The sequence below is a fragment of the Corylus avellana genome, chromosome 1, assembly GCF_965113065.1.
Source record: "Corylus avellana chromosome 1, dhCorAvel1.hap1.2, whole genome shotgun sequence".
Lineage (NCBI taxonomy): Eukaryota > Viridiplantae > Streptophyta > Magnoliopsida > Fagales > Betulaceae > Corylus > Corylus avellana.
In genome coordinates this window covers 20,041,042-20,060,763 of record NC_142490.1, presented here as the reverse complement: position 1 = coordinate 20,060,763, position 19,722 = coordinate 20,041,042, and the positions used below count along the sequence as shown (strand labels likewise).

Genomic DNA, 19,722 nt, shown 5'->3' with positions numbered 1-19,722 from the left:
CAACTCAGGAGATTCATTGCGGTCGGCGGGGCTGAGAGCCAGCCACCGCCAATCCCGATCCATTTTTACCAGTGTTACCGTTCCCTCCAATTGCCTTACCATGACGTCCGTCCTTCATTCGCCCCTTTTTAGCCACGTCCTCCACTCCACCACTGGACTCCCGCACCTTTCGTTTACCCAAATTTTCCCCGCTGGGGACTCCATGAGGCTTGAACCGTCCATTGTTCTGCCAGGTATCATCACTTGCACGCCGCGTAATGTGACACTCGTCAAAATTGGCCGTTTTCATTTTTTCCTCCACATCAGCCATGGTAAAAAAATTGCTCCCCGAAAGAGACCGGTTTGCTTTACCCCCAGCTTCCCTCCAGCCAGCTGAATTAACGTTTGGCCCCACCTCTGCGTTTAGGTGCTTCTCTTTCTGTGCCAGCTCAGCCATAAATTCTGATAAGTGGTGCGGATCGTGGTCATAAGTGTGCCCGCTCTCCCTTCCTTTCTTGTCCACCCTTGTTTCCTCTTCGGGCAGGTTTCCATCTTTGTCTCCCGAAAATTTTTCACCTCTGTTCCCTATGTTTGCGCCGTCTGCCAATCGGAGGGGAGCCAGGAACTTCAAATTTGAGGCAGGATGGGAGTTAAATGGCCGGTGTCGTGAGATAATAGAAACCTCGTGGCAGGAAGACACCCACTACACAGACCCGTGGCTGAATTTGAAGAGCAAGATGGCAGATTGCAAACGGTCCTTGCTGAAGTGGCAGTGGGAAGAAGTTAAAAAACCAAACAGAATTTATGGGGAGCAATGCAGAAAACTGGCAGACCTTCAAGGTGGAGAAAATGATTCGGACGGTGGGCTCACAATTGCTATCCAGAAGGAGTTGAAAATCCAGTTGGCGCAAGAAAATTTGAAGTGGAAGCAGCGTGCAAAAATGGATTGGCTCAAATTTGGGGATAGCAACTCCAAATTTTTCCATGCATGTGCGAACCACCGACGGAAGGTAAATAAAATAAATCAAATCCGAGATGAAAGAGGAAATTTATGGAAGACTCAGGGGGAAATTACTAAAGCTTTTGAAGAATATTTTACAACCTTATTTACCACGGGAGGTTCCGCAATTTTGAATGGATGTTTGGAGGCCGTAGAGGAGAAGGTGACGAATTCAATGAACGAGTCGATCATGAAGCCGTTTGGGGAGGACGAAATTAAGGTGGCCCTGTTCCAAATGGCCCCTTTAAAAGCTCCAGGTCCAGATGGTTTCAATGCGGGCTTCTACCAGAAGAATTGGGATATAGTGGGCCCAGAGGTTTGCAAATCTATACTTTTCTCTCTCAATAATGCTGTTTTGGATAGTTCGATAAATGCTACGTATATAGCTCTTATTCCTAAGACAGCAAATCCATCTTGTGTCTCGGAATTCAGACCGATCAGTTTGTGCAATGTATTATACAAGATATTGACGAAGGTTCTGGCAAATCGGTTAAGAGAGATTTTACCTAGCCTTATCTCACAATATCAAAGTGCATTTATCCCTGGACGCCTGATCTCAGACAACATTTTGGCTGCGTATGAAACCCTCCATACCATGCAAACCCGAATGCGGGGTAAGCGGGGGTACATGGCAGTTAAAATAGATATGAGTAAGGCTTACGACAGGGTAGAATGGGGATTCTTGGAGGCGGTTATGGGGAAAATGGGTTTCACACCCCAGTGGATAAAACTGGTCATGATGTGTGTCTCTTCAGCACACTATGAAGCTTTGGTTAATGGGATACCTTCGGGTAGGATTGTGCCAACACGGGGAATCAGACAAGGCGACCCTTTGTCCCCTTATTTATTTCTAATCTGCGCTGAGGCCTTAAGTTCTCTACTTCTCAAGGCGGATAGAGAAGGTGATCTAGAAGGGGTGCCCACTTCTAAACGGGGACCTCGCCTAAATCACTTGTTTTTTTGCTGACGACAGTTTACTTTTTTGTAGAGCAGATATGGGGCACTGGAACCGCATCTCATCCCTTCTCCACAGCTATGAACAAGCCTCGGGACAGAAATTGAATCATTCCAAGACTGCCATTTTTTTCAGCCACAATACCCCTGGTGACATGAGACAGAAAATTCTTGAGGTGGCTGGAATTCCAAGCTCCCAGAGATATGATACCTATCTAGGCTTGCCAGCCTTAGTGGGTAAGTCCCGGACTAAAGAATTCAAGGGGATCATCGACAGGGTGTGGAAAAAATTGCAAGACTGGAAACTCAAACTCTTATCCCAGGCGGGGCGGGAAATTTTGCTCAAGGCGGTGGTACAAGCAATTCCTACCTACTGTATGAGCGTTTTTAAGCTCCCTAATACATTATGTTCCCAACTAAACTCTCTTATGCAGAAATTTTGGTGGGGCGCCTCAAACGTACATTGGATGAGTTGGCAAAAGATGGGCCTCCCTAAGTCTCGAGGAGGGATGGGGTTTCGGGATTTTAAATGTTTTAATAAGGCCCTCCTTGCCAAGCAATGTTGGAGGTTATGGCGAGAGCCGGACAGCCTAGTCGCTCGCATCCTGTCGGCGAAATATTATGCTCACAGTTCTATTCTTGAGGCAAAAGTGGGGCACAAACCATCCTATGCTTGGAGAAGCATTGCGGGTGCATGTGAACTGTTGCAAGAAGGTCTGTTTTGGAGGATTGGAAATGGAGAAAGAACGAAGATCTGGGGCGATAAATGGATCCCCCGTCCCATAACTTTCGCTATACAATCGTCCCCTCGGATCCTTGAACCGGAAGCAAAGGTGGCGGAGCTCATTGATAGAGATCTTCAAGGGTGGAACAAAGAGTTGATCGAGCGGATTTTTGTCCCGGAAGAGGTGGAAGCCATTATGTCCATACCGGTGAGGTTATACTGTACTGATACTGTCATCTGGAGGGCAAATTCCAATGGTCTCTTTAGCGTGAAAAGTGCCTACCACGTGGCCATGCGCAAGGAAACACAGCAGCAGGCGAGTGGATCCAATACAGGATTCCTTAAGAAGCTGTGGGAGACCTTATGGGGACTAAAAATCCCCAACGTGGAAAAGAACTTCCTTTGGCGTGCATACCACGAGATCCTGCCCACCAAAGTGAATCTATGCCGAAGGAAGATTGTAGGAGATGCGCTTTGTCCAGTGTGCGGGCGTGAAGACGAGACCAACTTCCACATCTTGTGGGATTGCCCTTCGGCGAGGGACGTCTGGAGCGCTAGCCTGAAGAAGTTCCAAAAGAGCTCCCTAGGTGGTCCAACTTTTGCGAAGGTGATGGAGGAACTATTCACGAGCTGCGAACCAAAGGATTTATGTTTGTTTGCAGGGGTAGCCCGGAGAGTGTGGCACAGGCGCAATGAGCTGGTTCACGAAGGTCGGTTTAGTCATCCGAATGTGTTGGTTCAACAAGCCAAAATTGCTGTTCTAGAATTCTCGGAGGTAAATGCTAGACACGCTAGTTCCCTTTCAGATTTCGCAAAACCTGACGGGGGTCATGGTGCAGGGTAACCTTCGGGTGGCGCACATCATGGCCTGTAATCCTTCAGGGAGAAATTTGATTCCCAGGGAACAGGAGGGAGGTTCAGAATGAGGCGGAGTTGTTTTCTGTTGGATTTTACTTGTATTCCTGATTAGTGATCATCAATAAAGTCTTGGTTTTTATCAAAAAAAAATATATATATTCTTAGTTGACTTCCGTTTCCTTGACCAGATCGCCCCCCCCCCCCCCGGCGGAAAATTTGTTTTAAAATTACTTTTATTAACTACGGATTCTAAGAAAGAAAGAAAAAAATTAGTGCATCCCGACCCTCCCCAAATTAAACTTGAAGGACTTTACCCCCCAAAGTAAGACCACTTTTACGTTTTAGCCTTCAAAGTTCAAAAAATAACATCTACCCTCTACAAATTAAGGCTAAAACACAAAAGTTGTCATATACTTTATGAGGTAAAGTGTTTTTTTTTTTAGAGTTTAGGTGGTTAAAAGTCGCATGCAACCCGCGTGATCGACATTCCATCCGAAAAGACGGAGAAACTTGTCACTGTTTAATAATTTGTGCGGAATCGAATGTAACTTTTTGAACTTTAAATGCTAAAACGCAAAAATTGTCCTACTTGAATTTCTAGTTGGTTGGTTTAATTGACCCATCCAGGATATATTATATATATACTTCATTAATAACATTTAATAGTAATTAATTAAGAGCTATGTTTTTATTATTTGACAAAGAAACTTCTCCGGTAGTGATTCAATTGCCTGGCTATATAATTAAAAGCCATCATCACACCAATTGACGGTGTAGGGTGCAGCACTTTGGCAAATCAATGGCAGCCACGGGTTCCACTTCTTCTGATCATTTGGTCCTGACCATAGAGGAGGAGCTCGCCAAAGATCCTAAGATCAAACTCGTCCCAAAACGCTATGTCCGGGTTGATCAGGACCCTCCAGTTGTTGGAACCCTCTTCCCTGCAATCCCAACCGTTGACATGAAAAAACTGGCGTCTGTGGAAACCAAAGACTTTGAAGTTGAGAAGTTGCAGACAATTTGCATGGAATGGGGGCTCTTTCAGGTCTCCTTGCTTCTCATTTTTATATAAACATTTAACGTAGAAGTTGTTTTATTTATATATATATTTATGTAATATGTTGTTCTTGTATAGTTGGTGAACCATGGAGTCAGCTCTTCACTGTTGGAGAAGCTGAATCATGAGATTGAGGAATTCTTCAAGCTTCCATTGGAAGAAAAGATGAAGTTCAAGGTAAGACCAGGAGATGTTGAAGGCTATGGAACCATCGTCCGATCAGATGATCAAAGACTTGATTGGGGTGATAGGGTGTATATGATAATAAATCCTATTCATAGAAGAAAGCCATATCTCTTCCCAGAGCTCCCTTCATCTTTCAGGTTCTCTATCTCTCATCTTTCTTTTCTTTTTTCAAAAACCCGGCTTTGATATCCTGGACACCGTATAAATTAAGTGTCTATTCCACACACAGGTCGAATAAAGCTCAAGTTTGCATTCACGTAGAGTCGAGCTTTAGACCTGAAGCTTCATAAAGCATAAGTGCTTACTACTCGCGCCAACTCCGTCGAGAGTTCTTTTTTTTTTTTTTTTTTTTTCTTCCTATATGGGGATCGAACATCTATATAATCTATTCATTTTAGGATTTCATCCCTGAAATTAGATTAAGAGCATGTTTGGGTGTGCGTTTGAAGTGCCTAAAAGTGCGTTTAACACTCAAAAAGTTCGTTTGAAAACAAAAGTACATGTTTAGTAAAAAAAAATTGAAAGCGTTTTTAAAGGTCCAAAAAGCCTAAAAATGGCCAAAACGCACTTTTGGCAACTTCTTAAAAATGAAGCTTTTGTCAAAAAGCGTTTTTTGACTTAAAAACTCTATTTTTCAAACACAATTACAAATAAGCTCTAAGACCAAAATCATCTATTTGGGGAACAACTAAATATCCGGAACACCATGCAAAGTGTCTCCTCTACACAAGTCGGGTACGTAAAGCTCGAGTTGGAGCTCGAGCAGAGTCAAACTTTAGACTTGATGCTTTACAAAGCACGAGAGCCGAGCAATTCACAGCTTGATCGACCCCAACCTTTTGAATTTCTCTCATTTATTTATTTTCTTTTTGTTTTTGGGTTTCACTAGAGAAACGATGGAGTCTTACTTAAAGGAGTTGCAAAAACTTGCAATGACACTGCTGGAGCATCTGGGAAAAGCCCTAATGATAGAAATGAAAGAGATGAAGGAGTTGTTTGACGATGGAATGCAATCAACAAGGATTACATATTATCCTCCATGCCCACAACCGGAGCAAGTTATTGGTATCACACCTCACTCCGACGCCACTGGCATCACCATCCTCCACCAAGTTAATGGAGTTGAAGGTCTTCAAATAAAGAAAGATGGTGTCTGGATTCTTGTCAACTTCCTCCCGGATGCCTTTGTTGTCAACGCTGGAGACGTTCTCGAGGTTTGATAGTTCTTCATTCATTTCCTAATCTTTCTCCTTTTCAAAAGTTAACAGAATTCTGATAATCAAATTCCGTTCACTGAGTTAACAGATTCTGATAGCATGAAACGTTAGAGCTATTTAAGTCTATGTCGCATTAACGGAATCTGTTAAATTAATTGACGTAATTTGACTATATGAACTAAATTGTTTTTTTGACATACCTCAGAGATCTATGAACTTTATAAAACATATAAACCATAAGGACTAATTTTGCATTTTTCTTAAAAATTAAAATAAAATAAAAAAACATGTGCTAAATATAGTATCTGGTCAACTTTTTTGGAATCCCTAGTGCTATCATATTCAAACTTGTTTATCTTCATAAAATAATAAAATAAAAAATATGGTTGGTGACCAAGACCAACACATTATATGATAAAGCAGTCAAATCTTTGTCACATGGAGATGCTCCCTCGTTTGTGCACTAAGAGCGAGTCAAGGGCAACTGAGATCTTCCTATGACAGGATTGGAGTACTGCTGATACTACTATTATTTTATCAAATATGCTAAAAGAAAGATTCATGTTTTCTTTGTATTCTTCTAAAATTGATGTAATTTTTAAAATTATCATTTGATCAAAATTATATTACAAATATAATTGTGATTTTAAAAGTTACATCAATTTTAAAATGATACAAAAAAGACGTGAGAATATCATTTAGCATTACTCTTTCAACCCAACTTTGTGTTATTTGGGAGCCTGCTGATCATGTGAAGCGATGCCCAAAAACAATTAAAGATACACAAACAGAATTTGTCCAATGAAAGGTGATCGATTGGAGCTTTAAACTTGTATACAGACACGGAGGGGTGTAAACCGCTTTATATGAGTAGATAATATCCGAATTTTACATTTACATTCGTACTTTGTGGCCGGAGAGTGAATTATAGTAACGAGTATATGTCGCCCAAGTATCTACCTTAATTCATTAAATTTGATGTGACGAGATCCCTAACCAAAAAATTCTTCCACCAAATATTATGGGAAGACCACACCACATCGAATTTGGTGGATAAAAAATGGAAACTTAGGTAGTATATAGCTTTAATATTTAGGAACTGTCTGCCCATCTAAGGCAAACAGAATTCACCCATAACTACACATGGTCTTAATCCAATTTTAGGGATTAAATCCCAAAATGGTGTTTTTTACAAGACAAAAGTATTATTATTATTATTATTATTATTATTATTATTATTAGGCAGAGGTGGATATTAGCTAGCTATATTCCGCTATCTCCCAACATTTTTGCAAATGACAGGTATGGTATCCACCCAACTAGGGTTAAGGGTTGAAAATCCACTCGTAACCAATGTAGACAAGTAAATAGTAGATACGGGACAATTTTTAACTGCCCACCTGAACACCCCTGCTCACACGACCTATCATGTCGTTAACACTAGAAATTAACGCTATCTAACAACAATTCCTTGTAGACAAAATTAGTGTTATATGACAACAATGTAATATAATTATAGAAGGTTTTAAATTCACCAAAAAATGAACCAAGAAACAATAAACAAGAACTAGTATCTCTTTAACATGTGCATATTTTTGCAGATTCTGAGCAATGGGCTCTATAACAGCGTTGAGCACAGGGTAACTGTAAACACGAAGAAAGAGAGGATCTCTGTTGCTTTGTTCTTCAACCCAAAATTTGAGGCAGAGGTTGGGCCAGCAACTTCTTTGTTAAACCCAAACAACCCTCCATTATTTAGAAGGGTTGGAATGGAGAAGTATGTAAAGGATTTCTTCTCCAGGAGGCTCAATGGAAAGACATATTTAGAGCATTTGAGGATCAAAGCTGAAGGCAACAGTGCTTAGTTGATGGCAATTAGATTGTGCAGTACTGTGCTTCCCCAATACTGTATATCATAGGTGAAATAATTGAAAGATTTAACACAAATCAAGTGAGTTTTGTAGCTTGACTTTACTGTATATTCAAATGTGTTTATAAACTAAGTTCAAAAACTTTCAATTTTACCCTCTCGAACTTCTGATTTGATATAATTTACTCCCTCCATTGGAATTGAGTGTTAAATCCTAACGGGAACTATGAAAAATACCAAAATACCCTCATTAGGTCATAAGGGAATAATTGGCATTAAATCAAGCTCCACGTGCTTGGTCCTAGCAGGAAAAATAAGACAATGACATTCTTCAACCCCTATTGAGGATCAATATGGAAAGCACCTCAAAACCAAGAAAGAAAAGAAAGGGAGAAAGAGGGGTTACCTTGCCTCGACACTTACCACAGGAACCATGCATCTAAAAGAAAAGACAAAAATAAAAAATAAAAAAGTGAAGGATTGCTCTATTTGGTCGAAAGCTTTACCCATGTTAGGCTTGACGGCCATCAATATTGTTATAATTTTAAAAGTTACATTTGTAACACCCCTACTCCAAATAATATAATATTGTTTGCTTTGGGCCAAGCTCACACAGTTTTATTATTGGGTTTACTCTCAAAAGGCCTCATAGCATTTAGAGAAAACATATTACATATAAACACATCATCTTTTCTACCCGCAAGTAATGTGGAACGTCACAATCACTCCCTATTGGGACCCAACGTCCTCGCTGGCGATCTTCATGGGCTTGTACACGCTCCCCTCATCTCAGGTTGGATTACACCCCGCTTTAAATGGTACGAGGCCTTTTGGGTAAATCCAATAATAAAATCGTGCAGACTTAGCCCAAAGTGAATAATATCATATCATTTAGAGCAAGGTGTCACAACATTAGTTTCAAGAGACACAATCAGGACACAAAGAAAACTTATAGCACTAATCTAGGCATAGGACTCTCGAACATATTTGCAAACATCATATGGGCCCTAAACTGAACCCAAAAACTAAGAGAAGCCCAGTCCAACCCATTTGCCACTTGCTTATGCATGCATACATATCTCTCTCTATCTCCAAGACTGAGAAAATAGGAAAAGAAACGCCGAGAAAGAACGAGAAAGCGAGAGAAAGCGAAGGAAAATCCCCGAGAAACGAGAAGGAAGGAAGAGGAAAATGGTGGTGGAGGAGGCGCTAAAGTCAGCGACCACCGAGGAAGAGATCAACACCAACACGAACGCAAACCCTATCCCGAACCCTAGGGCTGGCGGAGCTGGAGAGGAGGACGAGGAGCCCGGGGAGGGAGAGATCGTAGGGCTAGACGAAGACTCGAAGCAAACGGGCACGGCTTTGGTGGACCAGCTCCACCCGCTCGAGCACTCGTGGACCTTCTGGTTCGACAACCCCTCTGCCAAGTCCAAGCAGGCCGCTTGGGGTAGCTCTCTGAGGCCGATCTACACCTTTGCTACGGTCGAAGAGTTCTGGAGGTTAAATCTTTTCTGTTTTTGCTATACTATACAATATGTGTGTGTATTGAGTTTTTGTTTCTGGTTGGTCTTTGTTTGGGTGCTGAGGAAGTGAAAGATTTGGATTTTGGAGGGGAAATGGAAAATTTGAGGGAAAATGGAAAGAGAAGTTGGCAAATTGTTGTTAAGAGAAATGAGGAAAAGAGAGTGTTGTCTGTTTAGAGTTAGGTTGATTTATCACTGTTTCTGTGCTAATGGGAATGAATTAGCTGAACATTTATGGATCTTGAATTCAAACTATGATCTGTTTGTGGTTGCTGAGAATCAGGAGGAATTGGAAAAGGGGGGGGGGGGGGGGGTGGGGGGGGTGGTTGAATTTTGTGTTATTTTATGTTTGTTTTAGTTTAAAAGGAATGTGAAGTTTATCACGTTTGGTCGGAACATTGTGTTTACTTGGATTCGTAGCTTTCTCTTGGGAACCATTAGAGCGTTTTTGATTCTTTCATGTGAAACAATCGGTTCTTGGGTGTGTCAAGTGGTAGAGACATTGTGCTTCGGTTTAAAAGAACTTTGTTTAAGTGAATTTGGTAGGTTTTTTGCAGATAGTTGAATATTGCATTCAAAACCCTAATTTAACAAAATTTTTGGTTTCATATGAATCATGTAGTTGAATTTTTTTTTTTTTTTTTTTTTTTTTAATATGGAGTATTACATGAATCTGTAGAGTATTATGTATATTTGTGCAGATACTGGTTTTTTATTCAGTTAAATGTTGGTTTCATACTTTTTTGTTGAGATTGATCACCGTATGGTATCATATTCATGTCTATATGTGGTTCTTGTTATTTATGTGCCATACTTTATAGTTGACTGAATACACTTTTGGTCCCTGAAATTCAGAAATTTTAATTTCTCCCCCTCTAACCCCTTTCTCCCAACTATATGTACATCCATATACTTGCACGTCATGTGATTTTAAGAGAAGCAAAACTTTGTGAACTGCACCTACCTCTATTATTTTTGAGTCAGTAGACTTTCTTCATTTGTTTGCTAGGGCTGAAATCCATAATTATACTCTTAACCGTGGGATTTTTTTCCTTAATCCTTGCGGTGCAAGGTGGAACTCTTCCAAGTTTATAGATACATCAATTGTCATGGACCACTAAAACATCAACTATATAGACTTATTTTAAAAAATTATCAAATATTGAGACAGCGCCTTTTTGCTTTTTTAATTTTGGGGATCCCGGTGGGAGGGGGGTTTGAATCAAGTATTCTTTCTTTTTCTTTTTTTGATGAATATTGAGTAACCTTTCATTTTTCCTCAAACAAACCGGTTCAAGATATAATAACTTCGAGTCAATTAAGGAGAACATGTAATGACCCATCTTTTTTTGATGAATATTTAGTAACCTTTCTTTTTTTTGATGGATGATTTATATAAATCATCCATCTTTTTTTTTTGATAACGTAGGAGAACTTTACTCAGATTAATTGCACGTTGCAAACGCATACTGTACAACAATCCTCACCGTTAATCAAACTCCTACGGGTAACTGACCCCACCCGCCAGAACCAGTTACCAGGTAATTCAGGAGCTTTCACTCCTGATGGGCTAAGCAGTTTATCCTCATGCCTAGGAGGCTAAATCATCCATCTTATAAGGTTTTTATAAGTAATAACCTTATTAAGTGTAAACGCAGAGTCAAATTTAACAAATGTTAAGTGCATGTGTGTGAAACTCCTTTTTCTTTACTAATTGCCCTGTAATTGTTCATTTAGGTGAGGAGGGACTTTGCTTCTGACTCCTTGAAGAAACCAAATTTGCATTACATAGATGAGAACCAGCCTATACAAATGTTTGTTTGTTGGAATCTTCCTATTGCCATAATCTCTTGGGAGCTTGCTCTTACTGCTGCTTCTTCTAGCCTCACCTTCACCATCACTGCCTTCTCGCATAATATCCTATTTTCCTTATCTCATGCAATAGAGGGAACAAGACTGAAAAGCCCAAACTGAGCTCAACAATTTAATACTTACCGATAAGTTGTGTGGAAGATGGTCCCTCTCTGCCTCATGTGGTGCATTTGGAACGAGAGAAATGCTAAAAGTTTTGAGGACTCAACTAGGAATTTAGAGGACCTCATTCGCTTTTTCTTGTACACCATTTTCACTTGGACTACTGGCTGGCTAGAGCCTATAGTGATCAGCTTCCAAGATTTTCTTTTTATGTTCTCTTCTTCTTTTTCTTCTTCTTAGTCGCTCTCTTGTATACTCCCGATGTACTAGGATTGCGCCCCTTTGCGCTTTTAATTTATATATCTTTACTTATCAAAAATTTAATACTTACCGATACAGAGGCTGTCCTGCCTGTACCTCTGTGAGACTGAGAGGGGATGTTAGTGTTTCTTTTCCTTGAAATTTGACAGTATTTTATGAACTTTTTTGTGGGAGTAGTTGGCTCCATTTCTATACCTCTCTGCTAAACATTAGCTATTTGTCTTGACCTTTTTGATCTTGTACTTTTTCTTTCCCTATAATAAATTCTCTTCTATCTAGTACTTAAAATTCGTTAACAATCCCCATACTCTCTGTCGAAACAAATATAGGTACCGATTGAATGATAGGAACCCCCTTCCCCCTTTTCTCTTTGGTTGTGGCCAAAGAACCCTATTTCTCTGCACATGTATAAAATGAAAATGGGGCCTGAAGACATGGGAGAATATCATAGCATCTCATTGCATCTAAATTTTTTGGCATAGTTTGTCTGATTATGACCTCGAATCTCTGTTTCCGTAACTGCTGATTTACCTTCTTGAACTATCAATACCTCTGGTCTCTCTATCAATCTCCTCAAAATAACTGACAAATTTGCCTGGGCAATTTATTCCTTGCACAGTGTTTACAATAATATTCATCATCCAAGCAAGTTGGGTCACGGAGCAGACATCTATTGTTTTAAACATAAAATAGAGCCAAAATGGGAGGACCCTGTTTGTGCCAATGGAGGGAAGTGGACTATAACCTTTTTTAATAGAGGGAAATCTGACACCTTTTGGTTATATACGGTATGTTTCAGACAATCTTTGTAAGTTAACACTGAATCAAAAATTCTTTGTGGCATCTAATTTTCTGAGTGTGCTGATACTAGTTGCTGGCAATGATTGGAGAGCAATTTGATCATGGGGATGAAATTTGTGGAGCAGTTGTCAATGTCAGAGCTAGGCAGGAAAAAATAAGCGTGTGGACCAAGAATGCTACAAATGAAGCTGCACAGGTAACTTTTTTTGAAGCAGATAAACCCACCAGCCTTCATCATACTGCCTTTATTATTTGTCCCCATTTTTATTTTATTTTTTTGACCCACAAGAAAACTTTTCATGCTTTGTCTCCCACGTATGGATGCTATATTACTGAAGCACATTAATTTTTGCTTTTGTTTATATGAGCACAACATGGATCCTTGGTTTGTATTTTACTGTGGCTATTCCTTTATTGCTCCCCTTTAATGCCCCACTTAGATTGCAAGAAGGTAGAGGAAAAGAAGGGAAATTTTATATGTGCACGTTGGAATGGTTATCATATGACTCAAAATACTTGATACTAAGTGGAGCAATTGGGTGATATGATCACTTGGATTAATCTATTGGACACATTTTATCTTTTCTCATTGTTCACTTTTTTATTCATGGGTTCTGTATGAAATAATCCTTTGATTCTCGAAGATTCAAGTGAGAGGAATAAGAATTGATTTAGCTTCCTTAGATCAATTTAAGAAATTTTCATGGATTTCACCTGTAAACAAGGCCTGGCTGAATTGCTGTTATTGGTCATTTTTAGCGATTGTTTTTATTCTGATTGTAAAAGGCCTGCATAGCATCTCATGCCAATTTTTTTTTGGCTGCAGATGAGCATTGGGAAACAGTGGAAGGAGTTTCTCGACTACAATGAGACGATAGGATTTATATTCCATGTAAGGATACTTTTTGGAGAATGTACTTAATTTGTTTTCCTTTATTGGCTCTCACCTCATTTATCATAGGTTATGGGTTTTGTAAGTAATGTTCTGGTCTTCCTCCTTCAGGATGATGCAAAGAAACTTGACAAAGCTGCCAAGAATCGGTACACAGTATGATTGATGTGTATGCCAAGAGGATGCAAGATGTTTTCTGGTTGCTGCCTCATCCTAGTTACCATTCTAGGGTTTGGTCTAATGAGTTGTCCCTGCTTTGGACTATTTTCCATTTTGTGAAAGAAATTTACAATGATAAGCTGAATTAGACTTCCTTAATTTTGGTCTTGGATATGCATTTTTCGTTCCTTATCTCAAAAATCCAAATGGTAAAGGGTTGCATATAAACACAAATAATGGTACTCACCATACTCTTACAAGTTCCTCACAAGTTGAGCATTACTTTAGGATCATGTTTTCTGCTCACATTTTTGTTTAACAAAGGTTGATCTAAAGGCTGATTCGCAGGGTCATAGCAGCAAAGTGTGTTGATGTGGGATAGAAATGTAATTTCCAGCTTCTTTTTTTTTTTTTGTTTTTCTTTGTGCGGTCATTAATCGTTTTAGACTAATGTGCTACACATATTTTTACTTCTCTACATCCAATTTCTCACACTCATATGTAACTTTTAAAACTACCATTGAATTAAAATCCAATAAATATCCATCACAAATCTAATAAATTTTTGCTCTTGAAATAGATATGGAGCTCATTTCGTGGTTTTTCAAAACTATATGTCCTCCATATGTCATGGCCACCAACGAGCCTAACCAGCGTCTCCTATGGCTACTCTATACGGCGCCAATTTCCTCCGCCCCCTCCATCCAACCATCATGGGCCGGGATGTGGCCTTCACACGCTGGCACATGGTTTTTACACACCACCCAATAGTCGTGCTCTACTTGTGCCTCGTCATCCCCACGAAGATATTTTAATTGTATGTTGGAGAGTCAATTACCAATATCTATTGGGTTGATGCAAGCCACTTTGGTGATGCAATAACATTTGTCACAATCATTAGTGGAGCTAGGATTTTGGTTGATAATATGGAAGATTTAAAAATAAAGCTGAAAATTTTACCATAAATATTAAAAAATATAACAAATGAAATAAATAAACAACTTCAAAAGAATTTAATTATCTTTTAAAACATAAAAATGCAACTTGCAATTTACATTTCACACTTGATATTAATTTATTTAGTTGTTCTCAATGAGTTTTCATATACTAATGACACCATAACTTCAAAATATGGTATAAATCGCACTAATTGAAAATTCTTAAAAATAAGTGACAACGATTAACAGTTTATAGGAGAAAGTATCAATTTTTTATTTTTTTTATTTGAGTGGGCATCATTTACGCATTGGTTATTGGATGAGTTAGTTTCTTAGATATTTATGTGGGGTATTCTTATTTCAAACTTATTATATAGAAGAAATTGATTGATTTTGTTGGTAGGATTTTCTCTTTACTGAAATATCGAGATTGTGGTCCATGTGAAAGGTCACCTTATCTAGTTAGCTCCTAAATGGATGACAAACACACAACATAGCACATACTTTATTTATATTCCTTTCCTTCAATTTAAATGCTTATAAATGTTATTGACCATTTTTTTTCCAAAAATGTGAAAATACAATTTTGCCCTTATGAATAATTCAAATGAATTAGAAAGGATTCTTGTCCCTTCATATTGAATTTGAATCCTCTCCAGTTTATTTGTTTTATTTGTTTTATTTGAAGGGCAAAATTGTTCCCAAAAAAAATGTAAAAATGACAATTTTGCCCTTATGAATAAAACCAATTGGATTCTATCATGTTCAAATGAACTAGAGAATATCCTTGTCCCTTGGTATTGGGATGGAAGGAAACAAAGACCAAAGAAGACTATGGAGTTTGGAACTTAAAAGACCATCATAAACCATTCCTAATTAATCAATCAAATCCTCATAGCATAATAAATTGTTAGTTATTTCAAGGATTAGAAAATGACAAAGGTGATATACCTCCACCACTTGCTTGCTTGGAAACTTTTGAGAAACAAATTGGTCACCACGAATTGAGATCCCTAAAATTAGACTGTCTGAATTTTACAGACATTCAAACAGTTTAAGAGAAAGAGATTGTGAGGTCCATTTGTTCCTGACAAGTAAGCTCACCACCTTAAACTATCCAAAATAAGTAAACTATACAACCTGCTCTCTTAAACTATCCAAATTCTAGTTTTCACCGTGCAAGAAACTGCATTGTCTTGGTCCTTTCAAAATCAATTAGGTCCACAAACCTATTTAAGGTATGGATATAGGGGTTGTTTGCCAATGGACCAAAAAAAAAACCCTCATACTATTCGTCTTAAATTTAACTCTTAATATTCTTACTTTTTACTTCACGTTAATCATCTTTTACTACTATTTAATTAAAAAAATCACTATAAAACGAAATTTTTTCACTTTTTCATATAAAACATTCTTATTTTTTTTTTCACATCAATCAAAGCTTGATACAGTTCCAAGTCAATCTCTTTTTCCAAGCCAATGGCAAACAAACCCTTCCATACAAAACATAATGTTTGACTGACATGACCAATCCTAGAGTCCAAATTCTCTCCCCAAATATCAATCAACCTCTCATTTTCAATTCTCAGTAAACTTCAATTTTCATTAAGTCTCTACTTCAGAAAAGGTTTGGACATATGGCTTCCACCACAAGCGAGCTTTCCTGAAAATAGACTTCAAAAGTACTTGCTTTTTGTCCTCCATTGACAACACAAGAGCCCTAAAAATTTCACATGATTTCTTATTTTTCTAAATTTTTTTTTTTTTTTTTTGAAAAAAAAAAAAAAAAGGAAAACACAAATACATTGGATTTGGATATGTGGCCGACCAAGCGACCACCTACAAAAAAATCTAGAGTGATCTTAGCCAGCCCTGATGTCTCTGGTGGTGGCCAGCCACTCACCTATTTTAAGGACTTATTCCACAAACCAAATGAACCCATTATACATATCATACTTTCATTTATTTTTAAGGGTTAAATACCTTATTCTTCCTGTGGTTTAACTTCTTTATTTTTTGTCCCATAAAGTTTACTTTTTATTACAAGAAATACCTCTGGTTTACCTAAAGACGGAGATGGTACATCCATCTAAATTTCGTTCAAAATTTCACGTAATGCCACGTCAGCACAAATAACAAATTGACATATGTCCCTATAATTAATAAAAAAAAATAAAAATATTAAAAAATTATATTTAATTAAATTTTTTAATATTCAAAAAAAATAAAAATAAAAAATTGGGGTTGGCCGTAGCCACCCCCCTTGGCCATTTGCGGGGTGGTTGGCCACCCACTTTGGCCATGGCCACCCTCATCTGGCCAATTTGGAGTGGCACGATCTATGGGGGTGGCCAAACCACCCCCAAGTGGCCAAATGGAGGTGGCCTAACCACCCCCAACCCGGCCATTTGGGGGTAGCCGAGCCACCCCCTAAATGGCCAAGGGGTGGCCAAACTTTTTTTTTTCTCTCTTTTTTTAATTTAATTAAATATAATTTTTTAATATTTTTAATTAAAAAATAATTAATTAATTATATGAACACGTGTCAATTTGTTATTGGTACTGATGTGTCGTTCTATCAAATTTTGGAAGTAACTACCAACTCCATCTTTAGGTAAACCAGACGTACCTACTGTGAAAAAATGTAAAGCCTATAGAAAAAAATATAAAAAAAATAAACAACATAGGAATGAGGTATTACACCCTATTTTTAATTCAATTTCTTTGATATTTGTAAAAAATCTTCGCATAATAAAAACAAAACATACTCATGTACCTGCACTATTTTATATAATAGAAATGAAAAAGTGGAAGATGTTGACCCATGAGCCTCCACTTTCATTGTCACAGGTGGAAGTCCTGAAAATCTTGCTCTTTTGTGAAAGCAGAAAAGCTCCATTGTCGCTGACACCAATGGCAAGACAAAAATAGTGGAAGAAGTAAATTGATATTCAATTTCTAATTTTAATATTGTGGGAGAATAATGTTAACACGTTTTTTTTTTTTAAAAAAAAAAAAAAAAAACTGCAAGTGAGGTCCAATATATGTTTGTAATTAAAAAAAGATTGGTAATTTTTTTTTTTTTTTTTTTTTATTTGAATATCATGTTGTTTGTAATTAATCATGTTTGCTAGGTAGTCGGCTGTGAACCATGCTTCATGAAGCGAAGGTCACTAGTTCGAATCTCCCTTCCTTTATAGACATGTCAGCAAATAAAAAAACAATGGAGTTGTTTTTTTCACATTTTTTAATATTCTTAATTTGACACAGATTAATATGTAAATATGAATTAAAGGTTCGATGATTTTCATTAACAAGTAAAAAATTGTACTATTTACTCAACGGTTGCAAAGATAAATGAGTTATACAGGCGAGAATCTCATATTTTTAAGTCTTATCTGATTCTTAATAATTCTCAAATACGAGTTTCGCGTGATATTGAAAATCTAGATTCCGAGGCATCACATTTCTAAGTATTATTCTCTTTGACATCCACATATATATATTTTGACTTATAAAAAAATATGTGGATGTCAAGAAAAAGATTAGATTTTGTGAACCAAATGCCATGACAAAGATAATAACCCAATATTTATGATGCCTTTTGGCATTTTCCTTTCTCTTTTTGGCTCTCTTCTATGTTTTGCATATGCCATTACAGGTTTGAGATTGTCCCACCCGCCCACACATAAAATGTGTTCAAAACTGCAAATTTCATTTTATTCAAAAATAAATTACAATATATATATATATATAAAATAGCATTCAAAATACACTATCCACCTTTGATTTTCTTCTTTATTGGAAATTCAACACCATTTTTAGCTGGAGTTATAAACTCCATTTACACTATTATCCATATATTTCTCTTATCCATGCAATTTCGCTATTTCTCCATCTTTCATTCATTTTTTTTTTCTTTTAAATTTACCATTAAATATGCAGGACCCACATGATCTATAAGACCTACATGTGACTCTTATAGATCCAATAGTAATTTTTTTTTTTTTTAAAAAAATATGGATAGAAGATGAACAAATAGCATTTCTCGTATCCATACGATTTATAACCAAGTTTATGAAATAAACTCTAATAAACACAAGCAACGCTACATGCTACATACTACACTCCATGCCACTCTTATTTTATTGGACCGTTATAACAAAACCCATTAATCCTTATTTATTTATCCATTTTTAACAAAGACTGATCTAAAAGGCTGATAAACACTATCACATCAGCTCAGCGAAATAACGATAAATGTCATGGAATTGGTGCATTGAATTCATACCAAAAAAACCAATTGATCATAACCCAACAAAAAAAAAAAAAAAAAAAAAAAGTTTCCATAAAATCATAACCCAAGCAATTTTCCTACTATATCTTGGTGGGGTCCCAATGTGCAATATTGGCACACATATCTGTTGTATTCACCATATAAAAAGCACCAAATCATTTGAATTTGCATAGTTTTTTTGGGTGTCACCTGCATGGCCTAAAAAGCTCTGCATATATACCATATTAGCTTCATCGTAATCCCTGGCTATAGCTTTGGATAATGAATTTCCTTATGCCATTAATAATCATCATCAAATGCATACTTCGAATGTAGATTTTTCCTTTCCTGAGCATAGCCGCCTAAAATATCGCTCGCCAACTTGCTCCCTCGTCCCCGTATGGCCAGGCTTTGCGCTTCTATATATAGCTCTCAACAGAAGCAGGGTCAGTGTCACATTTTGTTGATGAACGTGGATTTTTCTCAAGAAATTGGCACTAGTTTACAGAACAATCCGGTGAGAGCCTTTTACTGGGTTCCTTTTGTTGCTTTGATTTCTTCAACTTCTTTGTGGCCATTCTTGCTCATGTACGCCATTGTGAAAAAAAAGAAATTTTGGGTTTTTGATTTTGTATTTGGGTTTGGTTTTCTGGGTTTGTAGAGATTACAATAACCCTCATTTTGATTTTTCTTGATTTTTTTTTTTTTGGCGCTTGATATGTTGATGGGTTATTTTTGTTTTTGTTCTGCCTTTTTGAATTCTTCCTTACTGATTGGTTTAGAATAAAACCCAGATATTTATTTATGATCACGCTCAAGGTAAAGTTCTTTGCCATTTCTTGAACACTCATTACTCTGTTCAGTATTTCTGGGATTGTTATTTTTGAAATTATCTTTGACAATGTTTTTGCTGAGTTGATAGGTTAATGCACTGTATGAATTCTTTTGCTTAAGAAAAATCAAACAGCTAATATGACAAGTATGGACAGTTGTTGGAAAAGTTTGTAGTTCGTGTGTAGTAGGTGGGATGATTTAGTGTGGAGAATTTCT

The 19,722-nt window shown here is 37.5% G+C and overlaps 2 protein-coding genes across 2 annotated transcripts; both read left to right on the top strand.

The window, feature by feature from the left end:
- Positions 1-4,314: 4,314 nt before the first annotated feature.
- Positions 4,315-7,840, top strand: LOC148588077 (protein SRG1-like). Its single transcript, XM_088512275.1, has 4 exons — positions 4,315-4,560; positions 4,651-4,895; positions 5,648-5,972; positions 7,577-7,840. The coding sequence occupies exons 1-4, from the start codon at positions 4,315-4,317 to the stop codon at positions 7,838-7,840; spliced, it is 1,080 nt and encodes a 359-aa protein (XP_088368401.1).
- Positions 7,841-8,932: 1,092 nt separating this feature from the next.
- On the top strand, positions 8,933-13,650 carry LOC148588076 (eukaryotic translation initiation factor 4E-2-like). Its single transcript, XM_088517851.1, has 5 exons — positions 8,933-9,347; positions 12,226-12,394; positions 12,478-12,603; positions 13,234-13,299; positions 13,411-13,650. Exons 1-5 carry the CDS (start codon positions 9,037-9,039, stop codon positions 13,459-13,461), a joined length of 723 nt encoding a protein of 240 aa, XP_088373977.1. The 5' UTR covers positions 8,933-9,036; the 3' UTR covers positions 13,462-13,650.
- Positions 13,651-19,722: the final 6,072 nt, after the last annotated feature.

Excerpts from the sequence above, each read along its gene's own strand:
- LOC148588077 (XM_088512275.1), top strand. The coding sequence starts at position 4,315 with ATGGCAGCCACGGGTTCCACTTCTTCTGATCATTTGGTCCTGACCATA. Across the intron at positions 4,561-4,650 it reads TGGAATGGGGGCTCTTTCAG|TTGGTGAACCATGGAGTCAG; the intron begins GTCTCCTTGCTT and ends GTTCTTGTATAG. Across the intron at positions 5,973-7,576 it reads ACGCTGGAGACGTTCTCGAG|ATTCTGAGCAATGGGCTCTA; the intron begins GTTTGATAGTTC and ends ATATTTTTGCAG.
- LOC148588076 (XM_088517851.1), top strand. The coding sequence starts at position 9,037 with ATGGTGGTGGAGGAGGCGCTAAAGTCAGCGACCACCGAGGAAGAGATC. Across the intron at positions 12,395-12,477 it reads ACACCTTTTGGTTATATACG|TTGCTGGCAATGATTGGAGA; the intron begins GTATGTTTCAGA and ends TGCTGATACTAG. Across the intron at positions 13,300-13,410 it reads CGATAGGATTTATATTCCAT|GATGATGCAAAGAAACTTGA; the intron begins GTAAGGATACTT and ends TTCCTCCTTCAG.